Source organism: Paramisgurnus dabryanus, chromosome 12 (genome assembly GCF_030506205.2).
Source record: "Paramisgurnus dabryanus chromosome 12, PD_genome_1.1, whole genome shotgun sequence".
In the NCBI taxonomy this organism is placed as follows: domain Eukaryota; kingdom Metazoa; phylum Chordata; class Actinopteri; order Cypriniformes; family Cobitidae; genus Paramisgurnus; species Paramisgurnus dabryanus.
In genome coordinates, this window is record NC_133348.1 from 13105900 (window position 1) to 13125876 (window position 19977).

The window sequence follows — 19977 nt, forward strand, 5'->3', positions numbered from 1 at the left end:
TAAAATAATACATTTAAATAATTGTATTATTTACAAATAATTATAGTTGTTTTTTTATTATTGTTTTTTTATTTATAATTTTTTATTATATTTAAGAATCCTTTTTTTACTTTAATTTAACCTACTTAATGTTAATTGTTTATCTATTTCATCCATTATTTTCTTATTCATGATTTTGTGTTATTGTACTATTAATTTTAGTATCACAAAATCAGTGAATACAAACTCTTTTGTCAAATTTTTGTCATCTTTGTACTGGGAAACACCCCTCCTCTACTTGGTATGGACACCTGCATTAAAGCACAAAGAGTTAACACCCATCCTTCTCTCTGATGGAGAAGTGCTGCTCCACCGGCCTCTGCCACTCACCTCGTCCAATGACAGAACTGGAAGATGATGTCATGCAGTGGGAGGGGCCGTGCTGCTGATGCTGCTGAGCTCTTGTATCCGAGGAGCAGCAGCAGGACTGCAAAAGAGAGAAAGACAAAAAGAGGAGAAAGAGAGGGACAGAGAAAGGGGGAAAGGGACATCATCTCATTTAGAAGACAAGGTAAGTGTGGAGGACACTCGCTGTGCTCTAATGCTGGTATTGATTACTATAAAGATTATTGAATGCGTTGCACCAGACATCCATGGAAGCTTATAGTGTTTGTATATTACGATATGTCTGCCATAAATAATGTATCCAATGCAACTTTTGTGTGAATGATTATGGGAATGTATGGGCAAAAGGGTCTATGTATTTGTGTGTTTGTAGTTGTGCCAATGCGTTATCAGATCAGGAGTCCATCGGTGAGATTATGTCATTCCTTTATTTCAAAGCATATACGTCAATAAACAACCCTTCACACACACATAGATACGCACTCTCCGATGTGTCTTCAAATTTTATTTTTTTAACTGGTATCATATTCTTCATTTTTGTGTTTATATTTTCATGTTTGTATTTGGCCGACATGATGTCTGACATCATCTGTGTCATTGGGGACAACAGTTCAGAATTATCTAATGAGGTCACAGCAATAATTTATCTCATAATAATGTTATGCAAATACAATGACTAAAGATATTGACAAAAAAATTGTAGATACAGTAAAATATAATCAATAAAGTTGCTTTCACACACTTAACCTCCATGTATCTTCATCTGACAGCCGGTAAATAAATACTACACATGCAGGATGTGGTTATTGATCCAAATGCTAGTGTGTATGTGTGAGCAAAAGTTGTGTATGGAGGGGGAGCAGGGCAGGGCAATGACTTTCTCCCAGTGGTGTCTCATGTGTTATTCAGGATTGTGTGGTGAGACAGGCGTATACCAGGTGACCGCCCAAACAACCATCTCTTAAAGTCAAACAGGGTGTCTTTGGGCTTACGCCTGCTTCTACAATGTCACAAGAGCAAATTTTTACAGGGCTATTAAACATCACATCTAGTGTCCTAAAATTTGAACATTTATTGGTTTATTACACTGCAAAAAAATGATTTTCAAGGAAAAAATCTGCCAATGGGGTGAGCAAAAAAATCTTGAACATTTTTTCTTAAACAGTAAATGTAAGAAAAATTCAAGAAAATTTGCTTACCTCACTGGCAGATTTTTTTGCTTGTTTTATGCACAAAATCACTTAAATGTAATATTTTTGGTCTAAAAACTAAACTTATTTTCTTGGGTTGTTTTGCTCATCAAGAAAAAGCATCTTCATTTTAGAATTTTTTGATATTTTTACTGAAAACAAGACAAAAATACTAAGAATTTTTTTCTTGAAAATAATTTTTGCAGGTTAGGCTATACGAGGGAAAATGTTTGTATTGCATGTCTGTATTGTTTTGTTGAATGGTGGCGAGAGTGGCAACTTTCAGACAGTCTGAAGGAAGAGTAACAATACAGATATTGTGGGTGACACTCCCTGCTGCCCTCATCTAAATTCATGTTGCTTTTTCACCAAAGTGCCCAGAAGCATTGTGATATAATTCGTGACACCACTCATTTAAAATGAATGTGCATTTCACAGGTTGGATGCATCACATTAATGCATTAGTTTTAATATCTAACCAAAATATTTACATGTGATAACAGAAAATGTACAGATTGAATGCTCTGAAGGCAAATGTAAATGAACTCTCTCTCTCCTAATCATCTCTCTCTGTCTCTCTCTCTCTCCTCCAAGCAACACACAACAAAATCTAAACATGACCTTAGCAGGTAAGCTACAACTAAATAGCTATCAGCCTTTAAAGTCAGTGGCGGCCGGTGACTTCTTTTTTTGAGGGCGCTCGATGCGAAGTTCGCCACAACATGTATGTAGCCCGTCATGTGTGTGGTTCGTAATTTCAAAATATGTGTTCGGCGTGTCAAGTGATCTTATGTGCATCACGTGTCTTGTCAAAATAAGTGACTGCTGCAGATGCAAGGGTTTATGATAAAAGAGACGCTTGCGTTTGCCAGATACTCATATAATCTTATGCCTAATCAGAGTTTACTGTTAAGGGAGTGTCTTGTGTGTATTTTGTGAACTTGAGTGTTGTGACGCATGTGCAGCAGGCACTTATTTTGACAAAACACGTGATGCACATGGTTTACATGACGCAACAAACACATATTTTAAAAACACGAGCAACACACATGACACTCCGAATACTTATTTTGAATTTGCGCCCCTTGAATGAGCAAGCCGCCACTGTTTAAAGTTGTCATTTCTCAGGATTCATTTTTTAGTGATATCTGTCAAGTTGTGGAACAAATTATGTCATATTTTTTATTTTTAGAAGCTTTGCAATGATTTATGTAAGATGTTTCAAATTAGTTTTGTACCAGTTTTTGAAAAATTTACCTCATGTCTCTCCACGCAGCATATCGAGATAAATTGAAGGAGCTTCCTCTAGTGTCATTTCTGTGCTCCTGCATCAACTCAAACCCTGCTGAAAATCCCATATACAAGGTTGAAGGTAAATAAAAAAAACGTTCCTCTACATGTTATATCTTTATAAACAAAACTCTGTCTCACAGTTCTCACTACAGTGAAATTATGGTTCTTGCTTATAGTTAGTCCAATGGATAAATATGAAACACTAGTGTGATCCAAATCTGTGAAAAAAATTTGTATTTACTGTTTTCTTCCTAAAATCATCCTACATAATGTAAAAAACATTCTGTAAAAAATATAACCTTGATACACTGAAAAAATGTTATGTTGAATTTACTTAATGTTATTATGTCAAGGGGTTGCACGAAATAAATTTATCTAAATCCAGATATATTTTTTAAGTTGGTTGTACTTTTGGTTGTATTTTTTAAATAATTTTAGATTAATTATATTCATAATATTAGCTAAACTGTTTTGAGTAGAATTTACTATTTTTTTATGTTCAGTACGCTAAAAGTAATTATGTGCAACCAGATTAATTAAATAGTTTAATTTCTACATACAAAAATTAAATCCAATATTTTTTTAACCTCTTATTCAATCTTAACTTTCATTAATATTCAGAAAAATAAAGCAAATGCAATATTTTCACCTCTTACTTTATTAAGATCCACTGAATCTGAAAGATAATTGAACATTAAACACTAACACATCTTTCTTTTTTGTTAAAAACACATAAAATAGCGTTTAATTTCAAATTTTACTCTCCAAACGCAAGCCCATGCAAAGCATGCTGGGAAGTACAAGTCCACTGCCTAGTAGTTATATTTAATTAAATAATTCAATTAGTTTCAACACAAAGTTATTAAGTTTATTTCCTTCTTACAAATTTGGGTGGATTTTACATAATTAAAATGACATTTAAATTTACTCAGTAATGTGTTAATTTAGAATTACTTAATTTTTTTTGTGTTATTTTTACTTTTTACATTTTCTTTTATAGAATTTTAAAAAAAATTATTTACTAAGGCACATAATCATTTTTCTCAGTGTATCTTTAATATTGACTGAGTAAGGTCATGTCAAAGATTGTCAATTGAATTTTGATACAATTAGATTATGAGATTTAAGGGGTCACACTGGACTTCTACTGATAAGTAATCGTTTTTAAAGATGCGGTGGATCTCAACTGGTGCGTGATCAAAGATATGGAGGTCATTGAGCTGAACAAGCGGACCTCGGGCCAAGCGTTCGAGGTGATCCTCAAACCCCCCTCCTTTGACGGTGTGCCAGACCTCAACACGTCCATGCCCCAGCGTAAGGACCCCTCCCTGGAGGAGATCCAGAAGAAGCTGGAGGCGGCCGAGGAGAGGAGGAAGGTTCGAGTTTACACTCACACACTTGCTCTGGTCTGATTTAATTTGATGAAAGACCGATTCAGAACTGTATACTTGTCTACAGTGCCAGGAAGCTGAGATGTTGAAGCATTTAGCTGAGAAGAGGGAGCATGAGAGAGAGGTCATCCAGAAGGCATTCGAGGAGAACAACAACTTTATTAAGAATGCTAAAGAGAAGCTAGAACAGAAGATGGAGGTCAACAAAGAGAACCGTGAGGCTCTGCTTGCAGCCATGCTGGAGAGACTACAGGAGAAGGTACACATATAGTTGCATATAAATGTATTGAACGCATAGAAACTCGAAAGCTAGCTAAAGTCATTTTTTGGGAATGTTTACACAAAATCATCCTATAATATAAAGCGAAAATATTACCTTGATATCTTGGTATTAACTTAGTAAGGTCATGTTGAAGATTGAAATTAATGTGAAATCTATTATTAAAATGTTGATGCTCCTTATCTCATTTTTATCCGATTATTAGACTATAGCCTGGATTTCACAGACAGGGTCAAAAAAAGCTGATTTTTATTTCTGCGCCCTTCTCAGTCCAATTTTATGAATATACATTAGCGTGGGAGTGTTTCACCATGCTTTATTTAGCTTCCCCTAGACACACCGCTACAAGCATGAACTCTCTTTGCAAGCTTTCTTCTGTGTGTTTATATTTAGGACAAACATGCAGAGGAGGTGAGGAAGAACAAAGAGCTGAAAGAAGAAGCCTGTCGGTAGAGAATCACCTGCTGCACAGAACTGCTTTGGTTAAAGGGAAAAGATTTACTGTTGAAACCAACACACAAATGGTAACCAATGCATCTCAATAAAAGAGAAATATTGGACTTTAATGACAATTTGCAACTCTAAACTTTTGTGCGTTTCAAAAACGATTCAATGTTATTAAAAACTATTAAGCGAAACATAATAGGAACATTGTGTGGATGGCAATGCAAGGTGCACTAAGGAGCTTGATGCAGAACAAAGGTTGATTCAGGGAAGATGGTCGAATCGTGTCTACAAATCAGATTGTTTGAAATGACACCGAGTGGAAAAAAAGAGATGCTTTTTATACTCCATAATCAGTACAGATGAATGTTAACTAAGACAACCAGAAACTAACTTTACTAAAACTAAAATCTAACTGTTTTTCATGTAAAATATGTGACTTTGGTTGTATTTACTAATATTATTTAATAATCAACAAGATTTCATAGCTCAACTAAATATATAGGCATATCTACTATATACTATATATTAAGCAATGGATTAGTATTGGAATTACAATATTACATTTCCTGCAGTGATTAAATTAAATTAGTGATAACAAACTGGAGCACAGTGACACTTTATGCACAACTCAAAAGCACATTAAGATTTTTTATTTATTGTATTTGCATCTTAGAAATGAAGAATAAAAGTACTCAGGTTTTTGCACTGTAAAAAAATCTTTGCTGCCTTAAATTTTTTGTTTAATCAACTAAGATTTACAAGTCATAGGATTATTTATACTGATAACTGAAGAGTACCACTTATAAAATGAAGTTGACTTATTTCAACTAATCATCTATTAGTAAGTTAAAATGACTTGTAAATCCGAGTTGATTTTGATTTGATAAAATAATTAAGGCGGCAATAATTTTTTACAGTGAGTCTGACTTACAAAAAGTGAGGATTTGGATTACATGTTCCTCAGCTTTAGATACGAATGGTGCACTTTGCATGTCATCGTGCTTTCTGATATGGTCTTCATTTATATTACTTCTATACAAAGACAATGGTGTTTGTGTCAGTGATGTTGGCTACAACATCAAAACAAGTCGCCGTATGTGCAAAGATCGGTATTGACTTTAATTGTGTGAGAAAATTTAACCATCTGTGTTTGTGATGCCCACATGTCTATAAAGTTTCTGAACAGAGTCAAATAAATGCTTCTCATACCTAAACAGAAAAATATATATATATTGTTTGTGTTTGATTTGTGTCTGATTTATTTGCATTTAATGAAAACTACAATGTCAATGTGAAACTATAAACTTGCTGAGAAATCAATATTGCAATATTACAAAGCTAATAAAAATAGTCCAATACACTATAATAAAAATAATTGTTGGTTAAACTTAAAAAGGAAGTAACATTGTTGCTTTAAAATTTTGAGTTCATTCAACTTAAAAAAAAATTTTTAAGTTGTATAACAATTGTTGTGTCAACTAATACTTCTAATTTAAAGAACTTACATTTTTAAGTCAACCAACTTACTTTTTTAAATTGAGCCAACATTTATTTTAATTTCTTTAAAAATTCAGATTAATACAATAATATAACACAGTCCATTAAATAAAAAGTGCAGTATAGGCTTATTTTTGTGGCAAAACAACAGGTACAACACACGTACAGCCCACACTTATAACTTTACTTTCCAGTTTAAGGGTGTAGCGCTTGTTTTTGCCCTTTACTCTCCTCAGCACATTGATTTGGTACCAGATGGGTTTAGACTCCAGTCCTAAATTTTCCTCACCATTTTCCATTAAACAGCCTCTTTTTTCACATTTTGCCTCAGATATTTGCATAGGGATTCGTGCAGGATCAGTTGAAGGTCTGGAATGAAAGAGAAAGTGATTTTTATAAAGTACAACTGGACAGAACAGCATTTTAATCTGTCAGAAAATAACTATAATATACCAGATTTTATATAAATCCTATAGTTTTGTTTCTTATTTATAGCTCAGGAGACATCCTCATCATGTCTCGATTACAAAAGCATCAACAAATATAAACACAAATGTTGAGTTACTGTTCGCCTGAAGTATAAATCAATAACATAAATGTGCATTACTTGGAGTAATGCAGAAGAAATTAAAATCCATACTGAAATCTTTGTCTTTTGAGACAACGTGCCTAACGCAAAAGTCTTTGTTTGTTTTCTGTAATCTCATTGCTGTCAAGAAATAATAAGGATATTACAGAGACCTCATTTGTTGTTTTAATTTCCTACAAAATAGTTCAAAAAGACAATCTACAGTAAAGGTGATGTTTCTATGCATCGCTTAAATTCACATATATAATGCACGTGTACTGTAAAAGCAAACGTTATTGTAAAGCCGATAAATAAATGTAGAATACTTTAAAACAAATGCATACAGTTTATCGAAACAAAGACCTACATATATGTCCATGGAGACAAAGATCTGCCTGGGGACGGAGAAGCAAAGGTGGTCATGTTCAGAGTTGGATCCATACAGACTGACAGTTCTTTCTTAAAGCATATGGATTTGCGTCCAATACTTAAACTTCTAGAACGTTCTTTCTTTTTACATCTTTTCCCAGAACAACCATTCACATCCAGTAAAAGGACAAGCAGATACAACAGCAGCGCCGCTTTGAAAGCCTGAGGAGATGTAGACAGAGAAGATGTTGAATTACACATCACATTTCAACATCATTCAGTTAAAACATCTTTATATGTAGTTTTAAAATAAAGTGGTATAAATCCACAAAAATCTAGTTCAACAGCCAAACCAACTCAAAATGCTCACTTGCTAAAGCTAAAATAAAGCTAAATTATGCTATCAAATTGTAAACTGCATTCTTCATTGTATTATTTCTTGCTTGAACTCTTCGACCAGTATTGAGAAACTCGTATGATTGTTTGGTTAACTAGTATGTGTTGTATGTGGCATACCAATGGAAGCTGCATCTTCAGAATGATAACGCCAATGTCCTGGTCGCACTTTTTGTCTGAACCGCTAACAGCCCACGCAGGACAGCAGAAGTGTTAGAGACCTGTCTTTACCCGTTGGTTATAAAGTCTGGTGTACTTTTTTGTCTTGACGTAGATAAAGAAATCCATGTGAAGCAGGTATTTGTCATAGATACTGGAAGAAATTGAAACTCCTCACACAGGAGTTAACCTTTGTATAACTTGTACACCGGTAAAACATACATAGCATGTTAACTGGGTCAACCACTTTCACAAGTTGTGTTCAATATGAAATGTTCTGTCAGGCTTTCGAAGTAACCCACATGATAATGGCACAAAAAACAAAGCTTAAAACTTCCATAATCTCAATTGAAATTCACCGATTTCATTAAATGCAATCTCACTACTGAGATTTCCTAAGGTTTACAATCTGTGCAGTGGGGTATTTACAATTATATACACAGTAAAGCAACTTATAATGCATTTTATATTTACATTTATATGTATGTGCCCTGGAGATCAAACCCTATGGCTTCTGCATTGCTAACCCAATACTCAGAGTCACATTACATTTTCTATAAAACCATGTGAAAAAATATAATATAAAGCAACATTTGTCTTGGGTATATAATAGCACTCATTGAAAAGGTATAAATGATCAATAAAATAGTAATAATGTTTTAGTGCGACATGCTAATGCAGTTACAGCCAGTTTTTGTGTGTGGGTTCAGGCGAGACTCTTGCACTCCCCCATTTTACTCAATTCAGGTCACTAAAAGTGCTGATTTTGTTTTTGGAACGCTGTAGGTTCTAACAGTCAACACGAAGTACAACCACAGACAAATGATAGCATCTCTTGAGTCATTCTTAGAAATGACATAAGCACAATATGGAAACCCAATGGTATGTAAAAGGTTGTAAGGTATGAGAACCAGTGCTGTTGCATGAAATACTGCTTTATTGTAAATGCAAAGCTTTGCAGTTACGGTCAAACCTGTCGGGCCAAAAAGTCCCTTTATGAATTTTAATAAGCAAACACTTAAAAGGCTATACTCTAAAAATGCTGAGTTGGGTCAAATATGGACATTTCCCAAGTTCGTTTTAATCCAACGGCTGTGTTTTTCCATATTTTACCAAGCCATGGGTTTTAGTGTATATGACAGGATCATTACTGCAGCGATTAATCTTTTTTATACGGCAATAACTGATGCAGTGCGTAGCATATTTCCTGTTCTTGATGTTGGCAGAGGTATCGTGTGGTCTTGGAAAAGATGTTACTGTGTCAAAGCGAGATCTTGTCAAAAAATTGATATAACTGGTGACAATTAGCAAGACACTTTTTGCCAGTGTATATGACTACTAGATACACCTGGGGTGGTGTCCTGGACAGGGCTTAGTCCCACACCAAAATGCATGTATGAGCTGCCTTAATCTTAAAACTAATAAATTATGAGACCACTATAGTTTTGTCTTTAATCATAATTTACATGTATTACAGTCATGATGAATTCCAACAAAAGCATAAAGTCACCCAACAGCAATGTAAAAGACTGAGGGGATACAAGGACACATTAAAGATGTGATTAAAAATCAGGGTTATTCCATAATTTATGTTTCTGAAATTTTCCTAATATATATATGTAAAAACATTAGCATTTTGTTATTGAGATATTCATTTGAACTTGTTTTCTCTGCAGTATTCAAGATTGGAAAACATTGTCTTTTTCTCCTTATTTAAATTATAAGTAAATAATGCAAATAAAAACATTATTTAGGAACGTGGCTAAATGTTGGCAGTAGTTGACAGAATGAAACAAAAATTATAATTTTACTTAAACACGTATAAATAGTAAATTTAGAAAAACTGAAAATTATCTTGAAGTGGTCTCTTAATTTTTTAAAGATGTACACCTTTAATGTTTTTTGTTAGGTGATTGTAAAAACTAGGCCAATGTATTAATATAACTAAGGCCTAGTCCTAAAGTAACCTAAACCCTGTCCGGGAGACCAGCCCAGTAAGTCCTATGGAGCGGTCACATTGCACATTTTGCACCTTTATCAGGTCACTTGATTGTTATGCAGGTCTGGAGAAGGTTACCTACTACCTACCCTACAAGGGGCCCGTTTCAGTAAGGAGGTTCAAGTTCAACCAACTCAAAGTTAAAACTTGAACTCTGAGTTTACTTATTCTGAGATAAAAAACTCTGAAGAAAATTCTTAGAAGTTTTTAGAAATAAAAGCCATTCTTGCTGCTCATAAAGGATACGGACGTTGACAGGTCCTCTTTTATATGTTAATGAGATTCGGCATCGCTTACAAGGCGGAGATCTAAAAACAATTATTTCAATTAAAAAAATATGAAATAATTTTTTTATTATTTTTTAAAGAAGTATCATTTTGAATACCTTTGTTAATTAAAACCAAAAATATATGTATTGGATATTTTCAGTAAAAATCATGAATAATCATAAACCACTGTCCCGCATTTTCACGTCACTACCGAAACATTGCATAGTTTGGTCAATAATATAATACTGCTTTAAGCCACTCCCCTCCATTTTGAACCAGCAAGTTTGTCTGTGCCTCGCTCCCTTGTGGTACGTGGCATGGTGAGATCAGTCCCATGGTTTTGAAGTAAATGTGATCAAAAGTTTGGAAATTTAGGTTTTACTCATATTTCAATGTCGAGAACTGTGCTGGCTAACTACGTACTGATTAGCATCTTAGCAGTAGGTTAATTGTCACTACCGAAACAGTCACAACCGAAACGGTTGTGACGTGATTGTTTTGGTAGTGACAAAATGACACTTATTTCTTTATTTTAATAAATAAATGGAAACTTTCAAGTGCACATATATTATTTTTCAGTTCAAATAATTTGTCAAGTCATATTTCTGTAATGTTGTATGTGATTTGACTAGGACTACAAACTAAGATAAAATGAACTAGGCCAGATTAATTTAATTAATTCATAGTAGCTTGACTCATTATTGAGATAAATGAAGGCTATATGATTCTACCTCTGGTCTCTAGGAAAACTTTCTGCGCTAATTAAGCGGGACTTTGACTGATTGCTTTATATAATTGATATAACAGATAGCACTTATCAGTATCATAGTGTAGACAGGGCAGGCTCACACTAATAATGTAAATGTAAATATCTTTGGTTAATTTGTAGAGATAGCTACAGAGAGATAGGAATTGCCAATATGCATAGACGGAAAGATGAAAGTAGAGCGGACAGACTGAGAAAATACAGACAAAGATTGATTGAGGACCCACAGAAAAGATGAAACAACGCCATGACGTCTACGTGTGGCCAAAAGTATATTGCATCCGTAATGTTAAGCACTACCATAGAGAATGAATGGGAAAAGTTAAGGGAAATTAAGGTGTTGGTGGTATAGTGGTAAGCAAGTCCGGGGTTCGATTCCACGACGGGGAGGTCCTCTTTTCGTTGGACTTCTCAAACAACTTGCCCGAGCCACCGCAACGCATCCAATCGACTGAAGAAGTAACTTACCCTGCGTTGCTTTCGTTTTCACGATGTGGTGGAGCAAAAAGCATTGCGTTGGCCGGGAATCGAACCCGGTCAAATGTATGTTGCACATACTGACCACCTCGCGACTAAAAAAACATATTGAAAGACTCTCTGCAATTGACCAAAGTTACGCAGCTCCGCTGTGAGCAGAGCACCTAAAAATACAATAAACTCACAATGGTCACCCTCCACCGGTCAACCTCCTCTTTAAAAGACTACTCTTCTGTTGTTATCAAGTTACAGACACAAGCAGGACATATGGAAGGGAATCGACTGGAGGGGATCAATTCAATGCAGCCCTGAAACAACAGTGGGTTTAGGCCGTTTAGAAGTCGTGTTGAGCAGTATGCATCTGCCTGCGTTGGTGGTATAGTGGTGAGCATAGCTGCCTTCCAAGCAGTTGACCCGGGTTCGATTCCCGGCCAACGCATTGCTTTCCTTTTTTGCAAGTTGTTTGGAGAAGTGAAAAACGAAAATAATGTCTCCCCGTCGGGGAATCGAACCCCGGTCTTCCGCGTGACAGGCGGAGATACTGTCCACTATACTAACGAGGATGAGCCGATAGAGGCCGTACTTTTTCAGCAATTAACCCTATATAATTAACACACGTCTCTGACCCTATAATCAACCTAGTAGAAAATGTGAAAAATAACAACCCAGTACCTTTATTTTTGGTAAACCATTCTCTGCAAGCATGTGGAAAAATAGGTAATTGAAATTTTGCTCCCCCTGTGATGTCAAAAGGGGATAATACCGCCCCTTAATCTGCATTATCCAACCACAGCACTGCCATTTAGTTTTTAGGACACACCCAAACACATTTTTGCTCACACCTACAAAGTGGCAATTTTAACATGCTATAACAAATTATCTATATGATTTTTTTTAGCTATAACTTCACATACATACTCTGGGGACACCAAAGATTTATTTGACATTTTAAAAAAGTCTTGTGAAATGTCCCCTTTAAAGAAAAGCATTTTTGTGGGAAATTCCTACTCAAGTCAATGCGTACATTAAAATTTTCATCAGGGTTAAAATATCAGAAGTACAGTAAATAAACTGAGGACTGTAAGTTACTGAACCTTAAATAAATTTTCATGCAGATGCAATCTCATGGTCAAAAGAAACATGACAGCAGCTAAAAATGAAATTAAGACTTGGGCATAAAAGGCTACCTGACAAAGGTTCGACATTAATAAAATCGAAATATGCCAATATTTAAACTCAGGTCTCCGAAAGTACATCTGCCCTGACCACTGCGCACAACACAACCCTACCAGTAGACCAGTGGCTCTGATGAATTTGTAAGAAACGTAAAGGCAACTGTCCGGACGTAAGAGCATGGCCTCAAAGGTTGAAAGTCACTTATGGATGAGTATTGAAATATATTAAAAATGAATGCAAAGAAAATTATTCTGCTCAAATAAATGCACGTGATTATGATAAAAATCCATTCTGGGTCTTATAATCCTCTCCCAACATAAATGTAACTTCCTACAAATTAATGCAACATCATCCTATACAGCCGTGTTTCCCAACCAGGGGGTCGAGGCCCACAGAGGGATCTCAAGATGACTTAAAATTATAAAAAAATTGGACAAAACGAGCATTAAAATAAGCTAAAACAAGCGAAAACCAAGATGTTTCTTATTTTTAGATGTCTCCTCTGACAAGCAATTTAAAATTGTAAAGATGTATAATAGCCGTCCAAACACAGCCCAGATATCTAGACTAAAACAAGGGAAAATTTGGGCCATCAGTGGAAATTATAGCCCAAAAATAAATAAAATAAAATGAAATAAATGAAACCAAACCCCTTTATATCACTGTTGAATTTGCTTACATGATTAAATTTCATACATCTTACAATTTATTTTGGCAAAAATGGCATGTAACCAAAATCAAGTTTATTTTTGTTAGTGGGTTACTCATTGCCAGCCTACATCTGGTCTTTAGATGTTGAAATGATGACTACTGCTTGCTGGGAAGCCAGAACGCAAGCAGCATTTTAAAGTATGTTTATAGATAGGATCTGCACTTGGTGTATAAAAAATATTTGGTCCATGTATGGCATTGATGAGATGATTTAGTCATAGCGGTACAGACTCTGCCTACACTAAACTGAAAGAGCAAACAGTGGCTATGATGATTAAAAATGTGTGAACCAAGAACCGTCTGAGGTTATGTGGCTTTTTGGTGTTACGCAAAAGGGCTGTGATTTGATGTCATTTAAGATAAGCTTTTGTTTCTTTGTTAAAAAGCACAGTAAAATGAAGATGAATAAACTAAATCAGAAAAAGGCATATTCTTCAAAAAAATATTTTGTGAACTTTTGCTAATTTTAATTGACATTTTTACAAAGCATTTTTTATGAATCTTTAGGGAAAATATTTTGGCAGTAGTTTTTTTACCATGCCAATAAACAGGATAGGATATTTTGGGGTGTTGGTGGAATGGGTTCGGGATAAACTTGGGATAAACTAAAAACAAACTTTCCCCTAAACAATAACCACTGCTCAACAGAACAACTCGATTATAAAAACAAATCACTGAAGATCTCAAGGGAGTCTTTCATTGAATAATACACCAGTATTTACAAGTTAAATCATGTAAAAAAAAAACCTAAACTTAAAATTAAAATAAAAACAGAAAAATTCCAACAATCAAAGAACACAATGTTATGTTTAGAACAAAACAATCCATGTCTTTACAGTTGTAAAAAAAACAAATACAGATTACTGTAAGAATGTAAAATGTGCTAGAATAGTTTTAAGAAATACATGCATACATGTGTATGCATCTACAAACACAGGAAAATAAACATTGCACACAAGTTGCAAATCTTTTGAAATAAATCCACACTTGAAGCTTTAACTTAAATTTTTTTTTAAAGTTTTTCCAAGATCTTGTATATATATTTTTATATAAGGAAAATGATGTCATCAGCAACCATAACCTGGTTGTCATCTTGCATGGTGTTAAGTGCAGAACGGACCTCTGCTTCATTGAATGGCGACGGACAACTCTTGTTAATGTCCTGCATCAGAGTCATCAAACCCATTGACTGGGCATGAGCAGTGTGGAAAACCTCTGATAATGCAGTTTTAAACACCTTTAGCCTGTAACAAACACATGTGCATTAGACCTACTGCGTATAAAACAATCAGCAATGCGGTTTTGTTTAGTACTTCATATTAACACAAAAAATGTAATATTTTATGAGTATAAAAATCCACAAATCTCAGTAAAACCTCCTACCTGTCCGCAGGTAATACTGTTTGTCCGTTCTGATCAGGTGTGTCCATCGGCTCCTCACTCTCCCTCGCAGGAGCTGGGGACTGAACTGAAAACAGAATTGTCATATTAATAAATGCACATTTTTATTCTCAAAAAACTAAATGTATTGAAACGATATTCCTTAGTTTCAAAATATAATATGCCAAAAAAATCATAAATCTTACTTTCTGGTATTTCAGTCTCTGTATTAAAGTCATAGGGATCATAAGATTCACTGCCCTGAGATGCTCTGGGCTCAGACTGGCGCCTCCTACAGGACAAAAAATATAAATATACACATCAGGCACGTCATTCACTCAACTGGCCACTAGAGGGCCTTCAGCAATCACATTAGCAGACACCTTATGCCTAGAAATTAAAAAAGCTTAACCAGTTGAGCTATAGGAACATATACCATAAACAGATCATATAACATAACAACAAACAGTGTTTAAAAAAAAACATGATCCAGCCAGATCATTCCGATGTATTACCTTTTTCTTTGTTGTCTGGGTGTTTCTGGTGCTTCATCCTCTTCTTCATCCTCTGATGCTTCATCTTGCTGACCATTTCTTGACCGCTTACGGTCCTTCTCTAGAACCTGATGAAAGAAAAGTGAGAAATTACTTTCAATTGGATTTTAACCGGACATTAACATCTAGGACTGTTTTGTGAATGAGCCACAATATTAACCGGCTAGGTGGACAAACAGACCTTCTTGAAATAGGCAAACTGCACGAGCTCCACAGCAACTTCTGTGTCCTGCAGCTCCACAGCTTTGCTCATGCGGGCTTTGGCGTGAGACGTAGACAGACGGATCAAAGTTTCCAGTGTTCTCGCAGTGACCGGTGATGTCTGAGGGTCAAAACACATTATATGCTCACTCATTTGTAAGACGCTGTAGATAAAAATGTCTGCTCTATGAGGTTCAGATCTATATCTAATCACCACCATACCAGCAAACCAACTAAAAGCTTGTCTGTATTTACCCGTGCAATGTCAGAGCCAATCTGGTCCTGACTGCGCAGTCTTGAGTACTCCTCTGCGATGTGATTGGCTGCCTCTTGGGTCAGCACGGGAGAAATCGCCTTGGCGACGTGAATGTACTTCCTCATGAATTCTTTACTCACCACTCTGTCTCTAAAAAGACAACACATATCATATATGATCCCCAATTTAAAATTATACATATAACATAATACTAAAAGGTTTGCTTTAAAGGCAGAAAAGTATTCTCCATACTTGGCCTTCTTGCTTCCATGAAGGAGTGGATTGTGTTTCTCGTACACCTGTAGCTCCTCTTCCTCCTGGGCTGCATCGGGGTCTTCAGTGGCCAATGCGTCCACTGAACCACCGAGAGCCAGAGCTGAAACATAAGCAAATGTGTTTAAAAAAATAATTTTTTAAAAGATATCCTGTGGGTTTCTATGCATCGGCCCGTACCAGCTCCATCCTGCTCACGGGGATCTCTGTAGCGGTGCATGCGTAGCACGTGGTCGGAGATCTCACGGTCGTGCTCGGGGTCCATCTGATCTAGCATGATGAACAGCAAATCGAAACGAGACAGCAGGGAGTCCTGCAGACCAATGTTCTCCATGGGGGTTTTGTACTGATCATACTGTAGACAAAGAGCGAAAGAGAAATCATTACATGTAGAGAAAACACTACATATTTAAAGGGATAGTTCACCCCAAAATTTTTATTTTGTCCATCTACTACCCACAAGTTGTTTTAAACTTATACAGGTTTCTCTATTCGGATGAACACAAAAGCAGATATTCTGATAATTGATCATAAGCTGACCTATAGAAGTTAATGGGTACCAGCAGCTGTGTGCTTACCATCATTTATCAAAATATCTTCTTCAAATGTAATATTGAAAACTAACAGATTAAGACTAAAACTAAAGCCCTTACCCGGCCATACACAGGGTTGGCGGCTGCCAGGACGCTACAGCGGGCATTCAGTCGGGCATGAATGCCGGCTTTGGCGATGGTGACGCGGCCCTGTTCCATGACCTCGTGAATAGCAGTGCGATCCATGTCTGACATTTTATCAAATTCGTCAATACAGACGACCCCTCTGTCTCCCAACACCATGGCACCAGCCTCGAGACGACGCTCACCTGAGAGACAGAAAACCTGAGCTTAATACTGAACACTCAAAGATTCATGCATTTTGTCCTATCTACTATGTGTGTAAATCGAGCGCTCTTTTAAAGTACCTGTCTCTTGGTCTGTGGTGACGGCTGCAGTTAAACCTACACCCGATGAACCTCTGCCAGTGGTGGGAATGGCACGAGGAGCCGTGTGAAGAACATACCGAAGTAGCTGCGATTTGGCCACCGAGGGGTCACCTGAGGAACAGATGGAGAAAATGCAACTATAGTGTATGGACCGATAACACATATTTATAGCTTTAAAACATTGAATAAAGAAATGTAATTAGTTACATTATCTGATGTGGTCGCAATTTGCAAATACAATCCATCAATTTGTTCCTACCTATAAGAAGCACATTGATATCCCCTCTAATGCGCGAGCCATTCTCCAAAACCTTCTCCACCCCTCCTAGAAGCATACACAGGATCGCCTTCTTTATGTACTCATGACCGTGAATACTTGGTGCCAAGGAGCGAGCCAACTGGTCAAACACATTCTGAAGTAAAAACAAATGATGCATTCATATTAGGGACACACAGATAAGCAGTTACTCGTCGTGATGGGTTCCCATGTGCAGTGCTGTTTTAATTCAAGAAAACAGATACTGTAATACATCGGTATGACTTAAAGGAACACTCCACTTTTTTGAAAATATGCTAATTTTCCAGCTCCCCTAGAGTTAAAACATTTGATTTTTACCGTTTTTGAATCCATTCAGCCGATCTCGGGGTCTGGCGCTACCACGTTTAGCATAGCTTAGCATAATCCATTGAATCTGATTAGACCATTAGCATCACGCTCAAAATTAACCAAAGAGTTTTGATATTTTTTTCCTATTTGAAAATTTACTTTGCTGCCGTAACATGGCTGCAGGAGGCATAATGATATTACACAGAAGACAAAAATAGTCCCCTTAGTATTTCTCAATAGCAGGGGACTATTTTTGCGCACTGCGTAATATCAATGCTGGAAGGGGAGCTGGAAAATGAGCATATTTTCAAAAAAAGATTGTCCCTTTAAAAAATAATAATAATAATAAAATAAATAGAGGAAAACCTTTGAACGTGCTCTGCAGAAGTTCTTGATCTTGGCCACATCATCGGCAGAGAAGTAAGGAGAGATCTCTTTGCTCATCTGTTTGACATTGCAGGCGATCATAATTGTCCTTTAACGCACATGGAAATAGACATTAAATTGACAGGTTACTCATCCCCATGTTTCTCATTATAATTTCAGCCTTATAGTGATCAACAGCACATATGATGCCGGCAATCTGTATTAAAATTTAAATAGAACGGATTGTTTAAAAGAACACAAAGCTCTACCTGAAGGTACCCGATGTGAACCCGCCCTTTTTGCCAGGCAGGCAGCGGTAAGTGCCAATCAACTGAACCCGGTCCCCTGGTTTAACATAATCCACCAGGTCATTGTATAGGATGATGTCCACCGAGCGGGGCAGCTGACCAGCTGGGGCTTTTTCAGGCATCTCCTGCACCGTGATGGTCTGGTGATCCTTATAGATGGACAGACCAAACTCGGTCTCCAGTGGATTGTTCTCTTCATCCTAAACACAGACAAATAAATGCAAAGTGTTAGAAATACACATGTATTCTCTCCAGTTTCCTTCTGGGAAACAACTAGTTTAATTCAAAAGTACAAGTACAGCCCCCAATAAAAACTTAATCCAATTGGTATGAGCCAGGAAGTGGTACCTTAGTGGGATAGATGGCACTTGAAGGGTAGGCATCCAGAGAGGTCATGTCTGTGTATTTGCGCTCCAGCGTCTTCTTAGTGGCTGGGCAGTAGTGCACACTACGCACTACCTTGGGACGCACCAAAGAACCTGGGGATACAAGGAGAATGCTTGTAATGCAAAAAAAGACATCTTTAAGTAATATTTTGCAAGATTTTGAGATGCATATAAATATGCTAGAACGTACATTTGGTGATAATGCCCTCCAAGCACACCATGCTGCCCAGCAGGCGAGAGGTCAGGGTTCGAGGGGTGACGTGCTTATTGCCGAAACTTCCCTCCAGGCCGATAAAGAACTCCTCATGTTGCTTGGCATAAGTTGCATCTATTGATGCCACCAGATCTTTCAGGGCACGCTGGAATGCCAGAAGCTCCTCAAATGCATTATTCAGCAGCCTGTTCAGTTAAATAATTTTAGTAATTTTATATTTACTTGTGTATGCATGCATAATTGTCCTTTTCTGTTATTGCATTTTTTACTTTATGTAAATCACTCTGCAAACGCAGTAAAAGATGTTGCATAAAAATTTACTCAACTATAAACAGGAAACTGCAGTTAAATAGTAACATACAATTCAGGCATTTTCCAAGCCATTGTTTAATTTATCTGCTTTTCCTTAGGAAAATAAGCCATTTGTTTATTATAGTAAAAGTATAATAACCATGTTTCTTGGCGCATTTATTACAAATGTAGTACTGCTAAAATCATGGGTAACATTTATAAACTTTAAAATTTCAATATTGGCTGTAGAAGAATCAACAACACTATAGCATCTTGGAATTACTTTACTGTATACTAAAATAAGTTAATTGGTAAAGTTATATTACTTGGCTGCTCGCTTGTCGTTGCGCCGACGCAGGTCGTTGATGTTCACAATAAGTCTGGATTTGTTCTCACCGATCATCTCTCGTACTTTACTCTGGTAAATGCCCTGGTCTTGCTGTATTTAAAGGTAAAAACAAATAAACTATTAACAAACTCGATCAAATGCATTTGGGAGAAAGTAAATTGTGACTTATGTGAATCGGGCCTTTGTTTCTATACGAACATACCAGCTTCAACAGTTTAAAGTTTATAATATCATAATAAATGCGTTAAACTTACATCATCGTCAAGGAAATCCAGGTAATCCCTCTGCGCCTCTCTCATTTCATGATCGTCTACGACTTCAGCAGCCATTTTATTATTTTGCTTTAAAAAATATAAAGAAAATACTCAGTACAGTACTCCTCGTGCAGAATGCGGCACTGTTGTGTGTCATTTCGCGCCAGTCCGCGTTCGCTCACAG

The 19977-nt window shown here is 36.4% G+C and overlaps 3 protein-coding genes and 1 non-coding gene across 6 annotated transcripts; 2 read left to right on the forward strand and 2 right to left on the reverse strand.

The window, feature by feature from the left end:
* The first annotated feature begins 417 nt into the window (after nucleotides 1-417).
* stmn4 (stathmin-like 4) lies at nucleotides 418-6211 on the forward strand. 2 transcript variants are annotated; one of them, XM_065256055.2, is made up of 6 exons: nucleotides 418-550; nucleotides 2169-2203; nucleotides 2851-2946; nucleotides 4038-4243; nucleotides 4326-4517; nucleotides 4932-6211. In XM_065256055.2, exons 2-6 carry the CDS (start codon nucleotides 2191-2193, stop codon nucleotides 4989-4991), a joined length of 567 nt encoding a protein of 188 aa, XP_065112127.1. In that variant the 5' UTR covers nucleotides 418-550; nucleotides 2169-2190; the 3' UTR covers nucleotides 4992-6211. The 2 variants fall into 2 exon arrangements, with proteins under 2 accessions (XP_065112127.1, XP_065112126.1); XM_065256054.2 differs by lacking the exons at nucleotides 418-550; nucleotides 2169-2203 and having other exon boundaries at nucleotides 2835-2946.
* Nucleotides 6212-6335: 124 nt separating this feature from the next.
* Nucleotides 6336-7891, reverse strand: il17a/f3 (interleukin 17a/f3). Its single transcript, XM_065256056.2, has 2 exons — nucleotides 7418-7891; nucleotides 6336-6851 (listed from the first exon to the last, which is right to left on the reverse strand). The coding sequence occupies exons 1-2, from the start codon at nucleotides 7678-7680 to the stop codon at nucleotides 6611-6613; spliced, it is 504 nt and encodes a 167-aa protein (XP_065112128.2). The 5' UTR covers nucleotides 7681-7891; the 3' UTR covers nucleotides 6336-6610.
* Nucleotides 7892-11852: 3961 nt separating this feature from the next.
* Nucleotides 11853-11924, forward strand: trnag-ucc (transfer RNA glycine (anticodon UCC)). The gene has a single exon. It is a non-coding gene; the product is annotated as a tRNA-Gly (tRNA).
* A 1893-nt stretch (nucleotides 11925-13817) lies between these two features.
* On the reverse strand, nucleotides 13818-19934 carry mcm3 (minichromosome maintenance complex component 3). Of its 2 annotated transcripts, XM_065268254.2 has the most exons (17): nucleotides 19794-19934; nucleotides 19517-19629; nucleotides 18876-19084; nucleotides 18648-18778; nucleotides 18261-18499; nucleotides 17992-18100; nucleotides 17278-17431; nucleotides 16998-17129; nucleotides 16690-16898; nucleotides 16217-16391; nucleotides 16016-16139; nucleotides 15763-15913; nucleotides 15488-15628; nucleotides 15268-15374; nucleotides 14959-15044; nucleotides 14756-14840; nucleotides 13818-14616 (listed from the first exon to the last, which is right to left on the reverse strand). In XM_065268254.2, exons 1-17 carry the CDS (start codon nucleotides 19866-19868, stop codon nucleotides 14418-14420), a joined length of 2439 nt encoding a protein of 812 aa, XP_065124326.1. In that variant the 5' UTR covers nucleotides 19869-19934; the 3' UTR covers nucleotides 13818-14417. The 2 variants fall into 2 exon arrangements, with proteins under 2 accessions (XP_065124326.1, XP_065124325.1); XM_065268253.2 differs by having other exon boundaries at nucleotides 15763-16139.
* Nucleotides 19935-19977: the final 43 nt, after the last annotated feature.

Excerpts from the sequence above, each read along its gene's own strand:
- stmn4 (XM_065256054.2), top strand. The coding sequence starts at position 2,835 with ATGTCTCTCCACGCAGCATATCGAGATAAATTGAAGGAGCTTCCTCTA. Across the intron at positions 2,947-4,037 it reads TCCCATATACAAGGTTGAAG|ATGCGGTGGATCTCAACTGG; the intron begins GTAAATAAAAAA and ends TCGTTTTTAAAG. Across the intron at positions 4,518-4,931 it reads TGGAGAGACTACAGGAGAAG|GACAAACATGCAGAGGAGGT; the intron begins GTACACATATAG and ends GTTTATATTTAG.
- il17a/f3 (XM_065256056.2), bottom strand. The coding sequence starts at position 7,680 with ATGTGTAATTCAACATCTTCTCTGTCTACATCTCCTCAGGCTTTCAAA. Across the intron at positions 6,852-7,417 it reads TTGTCTCCATGGACATATAT|ACCTTCAACTGATCCTGCAC; the intron begins GTAGGTCTTTGT and ends CTTTCATTCCAG.
- mcm3 (XM_065268253.2), bottom strand. The coding sequence starts at position 19,868 with ATGGCTGCTGAAGTCGTAGACGATCATGAAATGAGAGAGGCGCAGAGG. Across the intron at positions 16,899-16,997 it reads CACCACAGACCAAGAGACAG|GTGAGCGTCGTCTCGAGGCT; the intron begins GTACTTTAAAAG and ends TCTGTCTCTCAG. Across the intron at positions 15,045-15,267 it reads CCCAGACAACAAAGAAAAAG|GAGGCGCCAGTCTGAGCCCA; the intron begins GTAATACATCGG and ends TTTGTCCTGTAG.